Genomic DNA, 14,894 nt, shown 5'->3' with positions numbered 1-14,894 from the left:
AAATGTTTGAAATTGGTGAGGAAGAAGAGATATCAACCCTGTTTTCTATTCTATTAAAAAAGACTTAAGGGAGTAGAGACTAGGGGCTGGATGGCTATTTTGATATTTTAATTAAGTATCTTCCTTGATATTCCCCCTTGAAAACAATTGAACAAAGTAACTATAATTCACATTTACTTGTTTCATTGAATTTTGCTGAGGGCCTAAGCTGTAAACTTCTTTCCTCGAGTCTTTGAGGCGCCTTTCTGCCCTTTCACTTCCTCCCCATGAAGGATGTGTGTATGGCTTTTCACTGTTATCAAAAATAAAAGTTGAGAGGGGTCGGTAGCTCCTTTGTAAAGTTCTGTCTTGATTTTCTAATCCTTGATGTGGCTCTAAAGTTTTAATAATTAGCTTAAGCAACTTGAAGGTAAATACCATGGAGAATGTGTATATTTCATGGGCCCTCAATAATTATTTGTAGAGTGGTTGATGAGTTTCTGAGATCATCTATTATTTTACTTTCATCAGGATAACAGAATAAGTTCCCAGTGGCCAAAACTGTGCTTTTAAACACAATTCTCATTCTTCATGTGTGTTCTAACAGCCCCTGCTGATTTCCTATGATGCAATTCTGTTCCACTTCATGAGTTATGCTAGGAGGATACCACTGAGAAGACAACAGAGCCAACATTGCTTGGGCAGAATACACAAAGATTGCAGTTGAGAAAATAAAAGACAATAAAATGGACTTCATGTTCTCCTTCATGCCTTCTTAGAAGTAGCTAATTTTGAGGGCACTATGGGAACAAGGCCAAGAAAAGCTAATGGTTTTCTTGGTGATTGTAACTGGCCTCAGACAAGTCTTTGTGGTTTAGGTCACTGGAGTCTTTTGGTATTTAGGGCTACAATGAAATGTAACTTGAGGGATGTGTGTGTTTCCATCTCCTTTCTCTTCACTGTCAAGGCCAGCTAGCTGCTCTTCCACTGATACTGCTGTGTGTCAGAGATTTGGAAGCACAGCATTCCAGTTTAGAGTTAGACTCATGGGTAGTATTTAAACAAATATCTTCCTTCCAATTGAAGTGCATTCTTATTCTATGCTGTCTTTCCCCATTTGTATTGCAAGTGCCCATGCTGTTTTTCTCCATATCAATAACATTTTGAGGTCTAACCTTATATACCACAAAGTGTATACATTTCAAATATTTAGTTCGATAATTTTCACATATGCATACACCCATGTAAACCAGCACACAGATCAGGATATAGAACATTTTTTTGTGCCCCCTCCCAGTCAGTCCTAAGAATAACCACTATAGTAGCTCCCCTTTCTCTGATGGGGATCTGTTCTAAGACACCCAGTGGATATCTGAAACCACAGAAACCAAACTCTATATATACATTGTCACAAACTACCAGGGTTGATCTGTCTGTCCTTCCATGTTAATTGCCCTGGTGTCTCCTTAGCACTTTTTTGAATGCACGTTCTATTGGACATCTTCTTCCAGAAGAGCCTGGTTTCATTGCACTTGAAGACTTACTTTGGGTGGTATCCTTTCTCCTTAATCAACTTCTTAAACTCTGTTGGAAATGTGGTAGTAGCTTCTTCATCGACACATGCAACCCCTCCAGTAATTTCTATATTTGTCAGTCTAAACCTATTTCTGAATCTGTGTAACCATCTTTCACTGGCAGCAAATGGCTTAGTGTCACTCATTTCAGGGAATCCCTTGCTGAAGTCTTCGTGTATGCTCAATGTTTTCGGATGCAACACGTTGCTGTCAATAAGAACACATTTTCTGTTCATGTCTTCCACCCAATGTTTCTTCCATCTTAACTAAGCACTTATCACACACTGTGGCCATAACCTTTGCAGTTGGAGATGGGACAGCATATCTAGCACATTTGTTTTTCCTTCTTCATCATTTCATTGGTAGATTTGTTCTTACTGTAGATTTAAGCAACCTGGGCATATGATTTTTTTTCACCTTTTCATTTAAAGGAATCACTTTATGGTTTCTCTTTGGCATATCCAAATTGCCAGAAGTACTACTTTTGCACTTTGGGGTTATTATTAAGTAAAATAAGGGTTATTCAAACACAAGTGTTTAAGTTCTAAGAAGTAGTTTTAAAAGAAAAAAAAAAAATAACAAACACAAGTGTTGCAGATACCATGACAGTAAGATGGATAACCAAGATGGGTACTAGGTGACTAATAGGCAGGAAGCATCTGCAGTGTGGGTACACTGGACAAAGTGGTGATCCACGTCCTGGGTGGGACAGAGCCAGACAGCCTGAGATTTCAATATGCTACTCAGAATGGAGTGCAATTTAAAACTTATGAATTGTTTTTTTTCTGGAATTTAACTTCTAATGTTTTCAGACTGAGATTGATCATGGGCAAGTGAAACCTAGGAAAGTGAAATGGTGGGTAACTGTATTTTGATTTCTACCTCCATAAATTGATTTTGGATGGTCTCAAACTTCAGAAAAATGAAGTCATAGTATATGTATTCTTTTGTGTTTGATTTCTTTCATTCAACATCATACTGTAACATATACATGCCGTTGAGTAAAGAATTTCACCCATTCAACTGTTTACGGACATTTGGGTTGTTTCCCCTTGGGGGCCGTTATAAATAATAATGCAAGGAACAGTCTTGTGCATGTCTTTTAGTAGACATAAGTCCTCATTTCTCTTGTGTATGTACTCAGGCATGGGATTGCTTAGTCATAGGCTATTCATATATTTTCTTTTAATAGGTACTGCCAAACATCTTTCCTAAATGGTTGTACCAGTTAACACTCCTAAGTTCCAACGCTTTCAAGAGTACAATTTTCCTCTGTAATGTTTTTATTCTAGGTTGGTGATGCTAGATAATATGAAATGTTGAGATATCTGCCAGCCCATCTCAGATTATACCTATACACATTCATATTTTACATTCATGGATTCAGAGGTGGAAATTTGCCTTGTCATATGCTTGGAGGTTTAATACTAAAAAATTGCCCTTAGGAATTAAAAAGAAACTGCTAGTTTTCAAAAATATAATATTAAGCACAGTAAAGCTAAACTATTGAATAGATAGATATCTGGTTTTATGGCTTAGGAATGAGCATGAATCTCAACTAAGTATGGTATTTAATTCATAGAGTAAAACCAGAAGGGGAAATTGACTCAGGGAAGGGCCCTGGGATCCTGCCTCTGGCATCATTCATTTGCAACAGGCTGAATTGCATTTTATGGTTGCTATTTTCTCTTATTCCTCCTTGATTCCTTTGAAAGGAAGTAGTAAATCAATATATTAAATATTAAACACTGCTTAGAATCCTTAGAACTGAGCATTTTAATTGTATCAAGTGTTGATCAGCATATGGTCAAAAAAGAATGAAAACTTAGAGCTTCAGTTTCTTAGTTCACATATGGTTAGTTAAAGTAACTTATGCATGGGCTGGAGGGCAGTATAAGTATTAATAATAATAATATTCCTGATATAAGAAAAAGAACTGTCAAAGTATGGATCTCTTAGAATCAGTCTAGATAAGCCTGTTAGGCTGGATTTTCAAATAATAGAGTTCTCTTCTCTTTTGGACAAAGCTACATTAATCGATTCATTCTTTATCATTCATTTGCACAATAATTCAACAAATACTTATTGAGTACCATATGCCAGGCCCTGTTCTAGATAACTAAGCATACAGCAGGGAAAGAAGTAATGGGCTTATTCTCATGGAGCTTATCTTCTCAGGAAGGAAATAGGCAAGAAAATATATACATATGTCATGTGGTACTCTGGAGGAAAATAAAAACAGAGCAAGGGGCCAGGGAATGTAGGATTGGTGTTGGGAACTACTATTGCTTTTTGTAAGGGAAGGTTAGGGAAAGCCTCTCTGTCAGTAACATTTGTGCAGGGACCTGAAGGGACTGAGTAGTGTGGCTATCCACTGGAAAAAGAGCAATCCTGTGTGGAGGGAGGTGCATGCCTGGTGGGCTGAAGGGAAGTAAGGAGGCCTCTGCAGTTGGAGGAGAGGTAATTAGTGGAAGAATAGCTAGAGGTTAAGTCAGAGGGATGGTAGGGTCTCAGATGAGATAGGGCTCTGTAGGCCATTGTAATGACCTGGACTTTTTCTCTGAGTGGGAATATACTAAAGGATTTTGAACAGAGAAGAAGTGATTCAAATGTGTTTTTATGGATTATCTTAAATATTGGTTAGATAATTTACTTGCATGGACAAGGGTAGAAACAAGGAAACCAGCCAAGATCTCTAATAGGTGTGTTCAGGCAAGAACCAAATAGCATAGACATTTCATTTTGTGGACTTATCACCATCACTGTGCTTTATTAGTAAGAGTAATAATTGTGTTTATTCAGATGTGGATGAACATTGTCTGGCAGATTTGAGCCACATTATTAATAATTTAGCAATATGCAAATGAATAATATGCTATGGATGTTATAAAATAAGTTCTTTATTTAATACTCTTTCTATTTACCTAATATTAATTTTTTCTGGACATTCTTCCTCTTCTTTCCCCTGTTTTTATTTAGTAATCTGTACCATTCTTTCAGCCACTCACACTTGAACATTAGTCATATGTGACTCCTCTTTGTGCTGTGCACATCTAAGCAGTCAGGTTCTGTTGTTGCCTTGCTGTCTCTCAAATTCATCTCCTACTTCTGCCATTCCCAACTTCTGTTTTGTACCCTCTTTTCATCTCACAGGTAGCCATCAAATTCTCCTTCTCTAATCCATGTGAAATTCAGCAAATAGAATATAGGCTTTTGAAGTGAGACCTTAATTATGATTGGTTCAGATCTTTGTTCTTCTGTGTGCTGGCTGTAGGGCCTTTTGCAATTTTTGAACCTCAATTGTCTCACTATAAAATTAGCCATAACAATATCTAATTTATAAGATTCCAATGAGGATTATGTGGGACTATGGAGTGTTTAAAGTGCCTGGCAACAAGTTGGCACTTAGAAAATGTTGGTTCTTTCTACTTGCTATTATTCTGCTTCAGGCACTCTTCATTTCCATACCTCTAAATGTGCTCCTTCCCTATCTCACTTCCATCCACCCAGTTTTAATAAAAAATCTGAGTCCTCTTTGAATAATCTATTTCTCCCATCATCTAAATTTAATCTATCTGGAAATCCTATTGGTTCCACTTCTAAAACATATCCTGAATCCATCGACTTCTCCCCATTGCCACTGCTACAACCCTAGCCCAAGAGTCTCTTGTCTGTACTGTTGCCACAGGTTCCTAATCCATCCTTCTGCCTCCACTCTTGTCCTCTTTCTGCCTATTTTCCACAGAGCCAAACTGGCATTTAAAATATAAACCGGATAATTTCAGTCGCTTGCTTAAAACCCCCTAGTGGCTTTTCATCATACTCAGAATGAGATCCAAACATTTTTACCCTCTCAGAATACTCTCCTCCTTTTATAATTCAGCTGCACTGCCTTTTTTTCCTTTCCTGCTAACTCATCAAACTCATAGCTACCTTGGGCCTTAGCACGGTGCTGTTCTCTCTGCTTGGGATACTCATTCCCCAGATGTCCACATGACTTGCTTCTTCTTGTCACTGAGATCTCAGCTCTAATGGCCTCCTGCCTTCTATCAGTAGTGCTCCATTACACCAGTGTATTTTATTTTTTCTAAGGCTTACCACTATCTGAAAATAGCCTATTTATTTATTTCTTTTCCCCCAGTAAAAATTAAACACCCTCATGTAGGGTCCATTTCCTACCACAGTGTCTGACACACAGTAGGTATGCAGGAAAAAAAAAAACTTGACTGACTGAATAAATATAAATCACTTTTAATGAGCTATCAGTTTTATATTAATTACATAAGCCAAGAATGGGGTTTTATTTTTAAAATGTGAGGACTTTACTGGTTTTCCTTTAATCCCTCACACCTCACACATGCTTGTGCTGGAAATATGATTATGAATAAAATAATAGTAATACAATTCCAGGTTTTGTTTTTTTTTTCCCTGATCTTCTAAATAGTTCTCAAATTTACTCTTCTCTCCGTCTCCTCTTCCACACTACCACTTTAGTGCAAATTACCATCCTCTCTGGCCTTTTTCCTGTAGCTTTTAATCTCCCAATGCTCTCTTCTCCGGACTGCGGGCCAGTGAGCTTTTCAGGTGCTAATATACCTATGCTTGAAAACCTCTGTAGTTTTCACTGTTCTCATGGTAAAGACCAGAATCTTCTCTGGTCCACCACGTCATGTCACCCCAGCCCTCACTCTCCACTGCAGGCCACACTTCCTCCTTCCCTCCTGGTTCCCGCCTGACATCTCGCTGGGTAGCCCTAGCTTCCCGCTTCCTGCGAGGTTCTACACCGCACCCCTTCCCCTACCTCCTCGGATTTCAGAGTGCCTCTTCCTCGGGGAAGCCCTCCCTGATTAGGCCAAACCTCACTGCCAGTCATACAGCCCACATCACCAAGGGCCTCTCTTTTAGGGCTTGTATTTGTTTTGTAATTACATATTCCCCCATATGATAATCTTATTTAACTGCGTCGATGCGAATTTGGGCTGAAAAGCTATTTGCGGAAGGAATGTATTGACTAGCGGGCCCAACCACTCCTCGCCCCTCCCACTACGGCTTCGGCGCAGCTATTACGCATTAAGTAGGCGCCGCGCGCACAGACCTCGCAGGCGCCTGCGCGAAGGGGCACGCATGCGCAGAGAGGTGAGCTCGCTGACAGATTCTCGGTGGCGGCGGCGGCGGCCCTGGACTGCGGGGAATGGGAGTCCTAGGGCCCTGACTGAGCACCGCCCCCGCCTCCCTGTCTCCGACATGGCTCAGGAGAAGATGGAGCTGGACCTGGAGCTGCCTCCGGGTACGGGCGGGAGCTCGGCGGAGGGCGGCGGCACTAGCGGCGGCGGGGGCCTCAGGAGGTCTAACAGCGCCCCCCTGATTCACGGCCTCAGTGACACTTCGCCGGTGTTCCAGGCCGAGGCGCCGAGCACCAGGCGGAACAGCACAACGTTCCCGAGCCGCCACGGCCTGCTGCTACCGGCCTCCCCTGTCCGCATGCACAGCAGCCGCTTGCACCAGATCAAGCAGGAGGAGGGCATGGACTTGATCAACAGAGAGACGGTCCACGAGCGGGAGGTGCAGACCGCAATGCAGATAAGCCACTCCTGGGAGGAAAGTTTCAGCCTGAGTGACAACGATGTGGAGAAATCGGCCTCCCCGAAGCGCATCGATTTCATTCCTGTGTCACCAGCACCGTCACCCACTCGGGGAATTGGGAAGCAGTGTTTTTCACCATCCTTGCAAAGTTTTGTGAGTAGCAATGGATTGCCTCCAAGCCCTATTCCCAGCCCAACGACCCGATTTACTACCCGGAGAAGCCAGAGTCCCATCAATTGCATTAGACCAAGTGTTCTTGGACCATTAAAAAGAAAATGTGAAATGGAAACTGATTACCAGCCAAAGAGATTTTTCCAGGGCATCACCAACATGCTTTCTTCTGACGTTGCACAGCTGTCAGATCCCGGTGTGTGTGTATCTTCGGATACCCTTGATGGAAACAGCAGCAGTGCCGGATCTTCTTGTAACTCACCAGCGAAAGTCAGCACTACCACCGACTCTCCTGTGTCACCCGCCCAAGTGGCCTCTCCATTTATTCCACTAGATGAACTTTCATCTAAGTGATTCACCAATCCTGAGACTGATTTTTTGCAATGGAGAGAGAGAATAATCAAGTTGGAGCAAGCACTGAACTTTGTCGATTAATTTGAGGCTATTTCCTATTTGACCCTTTTTCTTTTTTGGAATTTCCTGATATGTTATTATTCTAGAGAACTTATATGTCAGGTTCCTGCGGATACCCTTGAATTCAGTGTAGTAATATTTTCAGACGTTTTCCCAATAAGTGTGTTGAAGCATACATCTTTACGCTGCTAATATGTCTAAATACATATGTTATCCCTTGATTTTTTTAAATAATTGAGAGCTCTATTTATTTATGGGATTATTAAGTTCTGATGAAAATATAAATGTTGAGTTAATCAGCATAGTAAACTGATGTTTTAAAATTCCATACTTCATGCCCACACTAATTTTTAATGTTATTTTCCAATGATTGCTAATTTCCATTTGATGAAGAACAATAACTTACCTAATTACAGCTTTCTAAGAAAATATGTTAGTTATAACATATCAATCCAGTGGTTGTCTATTTTACCCAAGAATTCTTGAATATTTAATTTTCTGGATACTGAAGTGTATGGAGGGGGAATGATAAAAGAACAAATTATAAAAGTTTGGAACAAATCTTTTAAGTATATAAAAGTAAACGTATTTAAGAAAAACATTTTTAAATGAAATTTTAATAGTAATTCTAGTAAATCATACAAATATAACCTATACAGGAAATGAAATTTTTCTTTTTTTCTTTTGTGTAACCAGAAAGTGCATTCTCTTGGGTATAATCCTAAAGTGAAATGGGACAGTGCCTTGCAGTCTTAGCCCACTGTACATAGGCTCAGGCTAGGCCCTTTGTACCATTGTAAACTTAAAAGTTTTTCAAATGTAGAAAATGTGTGGGAAGCCTGTTGAATTTCAGCAGAGCACCCAGGCAGACAATATTCTCAATCATTGATATACTTTAAAATATTCAGTCGTGCCTCAGTTCTGAAAATTGTTGCCAACCAGGAGCCAGAGCAATTTTTGGCTGCTTTTCTGCTCTGCCCATCTGTCACCTTCCTGGTTTCCCCTTGCTCAGGAAGGAAGCAGCTGTTTCCTTGCCAACAGGTCCTTCCTCGTCATCTACTACCAAACTAGTGCACCATCTATTAGACAAAAGTACAGTGTGACTCGGATTTTTAACAGTGAGCAACAACAGGACTGTGAATTGTTTAACTTCTGTGGTTAAAGCTACAGCTTGAGTTGACTACCTTGGTGATGTCAGTTAATGAAGGGTCGATGATTTGCAAGAGAAAAATCAATGAAGAGTCACATAGGTAAATCATTATTTAACTTAGATTTTGTTAAAGGTAGAATTGTGGAATGTTCTTTTCTTTGCCTTTTACAATTAAGACAAAATAATAAGAATAGCAAATGTTTTTGATATTATACTTCCTTATACCTCATATATCTTCCTTAACTAGATAGTTGGATAAATAGATAGATACGTAGATAGTTACGTAGACCGACAAAAAGGGAAGGGGAAAGAAAATAAAAGACTCAAAGTGAGACCAAGACAAAAGCCCTGACTTACTTTTTAAATTTACTGTCTATAGAGACTTTTAACAATTATGTGAACTTTTTACAACTATGAGAATAAATGGAACTGGTCAACTCTTGACAGTTGCCTCAAGATTCAGTGAAATTATATCAAGGGTAAGAATGTATCCACAGGTTTGAAATTCTATATTCTGGGTAATAGTGTTATTGTGCTCCAGTTCTAACCCAGTTCCTCAAATTTATACTTGTATATCCATCTTCCTGTTGGGTACTTTGACCTGCTTCCAAAGGTACTTTAACTTCAGCATCTTTAAAACAAACTGTATTATCTTCTCACTTAACCTGTTGTTGCATTAACTACATTAATGTCATCACTATCTAATCTCCTAAACTAGAAACAATGGAAGCATCTTTGACTTTCCTTCTTCTTATCTGTCACATCCCACTTAATCACCAAGCCCTGTCAACTTTACTTCTGAAGTGAATCTCAAATCTCTCTCCCCTTCTCTATCTCTGTTGCCCCTGGTTTAGCTTAAGTTCTTGCTAAAGTGGTCTCCTAATCTTTTTACTGCCCTTCTGGCCCAGTCTTCACACTCTCTCTAGAGTGATCTTTCTAAAATATGAACTTGATTTTTTTCACTCTCCTACTTGAAAACTTTATGCACCTATTTCCTCCTGTTCAGGGAATGATTTCCTTAGCTGATATAGAAGGTCCTTCATGATCTGGCCATATTCTAAAATAGCTTCAATCTTTCCTCATCTCCCTCCCATGCACATCCTTCCTTCTTACTCAGCAAGCACTAGACCGCTTGATACTCTTTAAATATGCCATATGCTTTCACATGCCCATGCTTTTGGATAGGTTGTTCTTTCTCCCTAAAATGCCATTCTATCCTTTTCAGCCAGGCAAATGCTTTTTCCTTTTTATTGTGTGTGAATTTAACTATGAAAGCAATGTATACCTGCTGATTATAAAGTATTTAAACAATCTAGATGTTTATATAGTAAAAAAAAAAAATGAAAGTCTGCCTCTTTGTAAAATTCATCTTTCCTTACCATGGGTAACTTCTGTTAACATTTGGTATATATTGTACAAGATGTGTTACTCCACATTTCCATGTATATATGTATATAAATGCAGGAAACCAACATGTCATCGATACCTCTCTTTGGTTCCTTCCCCCCACAGCTGATTATTCATCAAGTCTTACTGATTTAATCTTTTAGAATTTTTCTCCTTATTTCCACCTCTACTGCCACCTTCATCTAGGCTACCATTTCCCTCTTAGGCTTCTGAAGCAGCCTCTTAACTCCCACTCATGCCCTTTCACACCCATTCTGGTGTGATTTACCCATTCATTCTCCATACAGCAACTAGAGTCATCCTTTTAAAACTGTAGTTCTGATCCTTCCATCTCCCAGCTTAAAGCTTTTCATTTGCTTTCTAGTCTAATGAGTATACTGAAATGTATCAGTTCTGGCCTAGGAGGCTCAGGGATCTGGCCCTTCCTTGCCTCTTCTCTTGTTTTCTGTGCTTCACCCTCACTGGCTTGCTTCCTTCTACCTAAATATATCATGTTCTCCTTTGTAAGGTCCTTTTACCAGATCTTTTTTCCCTGAAGGTATGGAAACCTTTATTTCTGTAAGCTTATTCTTCTGTATAAATGATAAGTTTTAAATCAGATAGGGCTTTAAGAGTTTATGTGGACAATTTACATTATCATAGTATAGGTCATAACTTCAATCATTACTCTAGATTGTAAAGGCTTAGCTCATGTAAGAATTATCCTTCAAAAAACGTTTATAAGATATTAGTATTGCTAATCTATAAACTGTGCAAAAAGTCCTAAAGCAAATACCCACATTTATTTAAAGTACAGTTTGTCATATATAATAAACCTCTGTGGTGTACTTTCCTTTATTATGTTTGTTAAAAACACAGTGTAAATGGAAGAAATAATTAATAGTCACTAAGTCCACGGCTGCTGATGGCAGAACCTTTAAACTTAAAAAGGTTGATTGTAATCAAGAATAACCTGTATCGGGCTGTCTTCCAGTGATTCACATTTATTAGTTCAGCTGGTTACATACCCACAGCAAGAGACCACTTTATTTGGCAGTAAAATGGGGAAAGAGTCAGGACTTATGATGAAAACAGGTCTGAGAATTTTTTTTTTCTTCTGGGTATGTTTATAGATTAGTAGAAAATGTTTGAAGTTCCAAGAGAGTTGGAAGATGAGAATGGTTGCCAGACAACGAACCAAGAAGATGAGACACATTTCCTGAGTAGCATCAGAGAACAGAAGAAAGAGTTGGCCTTGGAAAGGAAGTCTGGAAACATTTTTTCTTCTGAAAAAGGCGAAAAGGCTAGGCAAAGACATCTGTAAATGTTGAACTGATTTGCTGTTGCAGAGGTTTAGGGGTATGGAGGAATGTATATGTAAACCAGGAAGAATTTGTATCTGATTGCTTCTATTTTCCAATTATTGAGGGGTCCAGGATATTTGAGAGTAGGGACAGGAGTGGATTTGGAAGCCTGAGTGAAATAAAGGTTTATTATTGCCTCTATGAGAATCTAAGGAGAGACTTAGGGTAACTAGGAGATTTATTAGGCCACATTGGATGCCAGGTTGCAGTTTGATGGTAGGTGCAAAAGAAGTGGGTTGGATTGGATAGCTTTGGGGATTGGTTAAGTGAGTACTAGGTAAAGTCCAGTTAAGGGTTCTGCTGAAGTGTGGTTTGAATGATTGGTGGAAGCGTTGAGAATGGTAAGAAGTCAGCAGAGGGTGATGAGCTAGGCCATTCTACTTTTTTCCGTATTTTACCTTATAATCAGCCATGACAAAGTGTACAGGTTCTGGTCTCACTGTAGGACTCTCACTGTAGTTTTACCCATGGCTAATTTTGTTTAGAGAATCAACCCCAAAGGCAAGCCTTGAGTTCCACTTATTTGATAAAAATTTATGTCAGATTGCTCACTATAGCCAAGACAGAGTTCTTTGTGCCTTCCCTAACTTGCCATCCAAAAATTTAAAAATTTTTCTTAAAAGTTGAAATGATCTATATATAAAAAGTAATAAAATACTTGTTATGTGTCAGGCACTGTTCTAGGTGCCAAGCAAATGTATCAGTGCATTCCATCTATCATCTGAGGTAAGTGCTTTTGTTATTCTCATTTTATAAATGAGGAAATAGAGGCACAGAGAGGTTAAGTAACTTGCCCAGGATTTTAGAGCTGGGGGTAGGCAGCATATTGAAGTGGTTAAGAACACAAACTATGGAGCCAGGTGGCTGTGGTGAGGATTCAGTGGGTCAATATAGATAAAGTGATTACAACAATGCTGGGCAATTTCTGTCTCTGTGTCAACTGTCCTTATTATGGTGGTGGTGGTGGTGGTGATTGTCATTACTGTTGTTGTCTAGCTTGGACTTGCTAAGGAACCTTTTCCTTATCATCCTTGATGACAGAACTCCCACTTTCACACTCAGTATGCTCTCTACCCTTCAAGACAGCCTATCCTTTTATAAGGTGAGTGGTTTTGATGTTAGAGAGTCTGTTCTTATACTGAACAGACATTTCTCTCTGTAACTTCCACCATTTAATCCAAGTCCATCCAGCTCTCTGGAAAATGCAAAATAAGACTTCTTCTTTTTTTAGTTGATACCCCTCTCTTCACAAATCAGAAATACTGATCTGTCTCTAATAACTGTTTCTTGCTTTCAGATTTTAGAAATCTTGAGGTATTTATTTCTTCACTGTATTCTCTCTCTCTGAAATAAGGCTATCATTGCTTGGCAGCCAAGATTTTAACAAGATTGTGATTCCTTCATGACTGTGTTTACTCTCCAAGATGGGAAGTGAGACATGGCCTCATAACATGAGTTTTTGCCAACAATAATGACAATAGTACTAATATTTCTTGAACATTCCATATGAGCCTAGACACTAGTGCTTTACATGGATGAGTTTATTTAATCCTCAGGACAACCTTGTGAAGCAGATGCTATGAAGATTCCCATCAAAGAGATGAGAAGACCAAGTACATTTTCTCAAGTCCTTATTACTGTCTAATTTTTTTCCTTTTCAATTTAGGTCCTTTCATTTTTTTCTTATAAACAGAATTTTTATATTTGAGGGAAAGCCTATTTTCCAGCTAACTTTGGCAACTTTATTTTGCTAGTGCTGCTACTTCTATTTTTAATCAAATGATATGTTTATTTCAAAGTATGCCTTTAAACATTAACACCATATTAGAGGAGATGTCTGGATTTCTTTTAGTAATAGGTAAAAATTAAGATGTATGGAAGACAATCATGGTTTCACAGCTTCAGATTTTTTTTGACTTATTTGATATTTGAAATTATAAGGAATGCCAATCCCACAAATTTTAGATTTTTTAGATTTTTTTTAGATTTTTTTTAGATTTTTTTATTGTTTTCTTTAGATACATACATACATCACACACACACACACACACACACACATATATATATATATATATATATATATATATATATATATATACACACTGTGTTATAGTTGATTTATACAGTATCCTTGTTGTTCTTAGATTATCATTCTTAGGGAAACAAAGCATGAACCAGTTTTGACTCTTTCCTCCCTTCCCCTTTCCCCCCAAAACACTGTAAGTTAAAAATATGTCATTTTTTTAAAGGAAAAAAGTAACAGCAGGATTCAAAGAATGATCAAGCTTAGCTATTCTTTCTCTATGGGAAGCTTTCCCCAGAGGTAGAGATTTCAATTCAGAAGAATGGAGCAATCCTTGAGAAACTTTACTTTCTTAAAAATTTTACTTCGTAGAAAATCACTTCACTGTTGAATAAAAGGACCCCAAAAAAGGAAACCTTCCCTTTGAATATTTTCTATTACAGAAGTTGTGCTTAGACTTCATTTTATACTGTCACATCCCTGCATTAGACATTTTGAAACAAACCGTCAAAAGCCACAATTTGTTCCAAAAGGCTAGTATCATTTTTAGAAGTTCAATAAATATTTAAAAATCACTTCAAAAATGACTTTTAGTTCTATATATAGTTTGTTTGTGAAAATAATTTTAGAACAAGGTTAGGCAGATAACATCAAATACTTGAGTCTTGTGCATGTACACCCACTTGTGTATATCCACACGTGTGCGGGCACACATTCACACAGACACACACACACACACACACACACACACACACACACACTGACCTACCTTATGGACCTTTTTCTGTTTGCATGGAGCCATATATAGCTTTCCTCCTGTTTTAGATTCCCTCCCATTTCCCCATTAGCTTTCTTAAATAGGTAGGTTAGACTTTGTAAATTATGTCAAACTATGTATATACATATATAGGTACTATTGACTTAAATATAAAACATTTTGTGTTTTGATTTTGTATCAACTGTCCACACTTCAAGTACTGCCCTAAAGGAGAAATAAGTATTTGGTACTCATACCTAGGACCTCATTGTGCCTAATTTCTAGTTCTCCTTTTGAACTTCTGGATACTTGGGTAGATATGAAAATCACTCATTTACAGATTCTGAGGCAACATGACTGAAACTAGAGAACAGGGTTTTTAATTACCTGCAAAAGTTCAGTTCTGTGTCAATGCCAGGTGTAATTTTGGTTCTTTTCCAACTGCCTACAGTGGTCCACAAAACCAAACCAACCTCTAAGTCTTGGCTAGCAA

At 38.4% G+C, this 14,894-nt stretch overlaps 2 protein-coding genes across 5 annotated transcripts in view; both read left to right on the top strand.

The window, feature by feature from the left end:
• The window catches only part of PIP5K1B (phosphatidylinositol-4-phosphate 5-kinase type 1 beta), a 282,554-nt gene that overhangs the window by 66,601 nt on the left and 201,059 nt on the right, over positions 1–14,894 (top strand). The gene's annotated exons all lie outside the window — the stretch shown is intronic.
• Positions 6,636–9,313, top strand: PABIR1 (PP2A Aalpha (PPP2R1A) and B55A (PPP2R2A) interacting phosphatase regulator 1). Its single transcript, XM_012736987.3, has one exon. The coding sequence runs from the start codon at positions 6,678–6,680 to the stop codon at positions 7,659–7,661; it is 984 nt and encodes a 327-aa protein (XP_012592441.1). The 5' UTR covers positions 6,636–6,677; the 3' UTR covers positions 7,662–9,313.

Source organism: Microcebus murinus, chromosome 12, assembly GCF_040939455.1.
Source record: "Microcebus murinus isolate Inina chromosome 12, M.murinus_Inina_mat1.0, whole genome shotgun sequence".
In the NCBI taxonomy this organism is placed as follows: Eukaryota; Metazoa; Chordata; class Mammalia; order Primates; family Cheirogaleidae; genus Microcebus; species Microcebus murinus.
Note: the sequence above shows the minus strand (reverse complement) of the source record. Positions and strands in the feature narration are given on the sequence as shown.

Coding starts and splice junctions, on each gene's coding strand:
- PABIR1 (XM_012736987.3), top strand. CDS start 6,678: ATGCGCAGAGAGGTGAGCTCGCTGACAGATTCTCGGTGGCGGCGGCGG.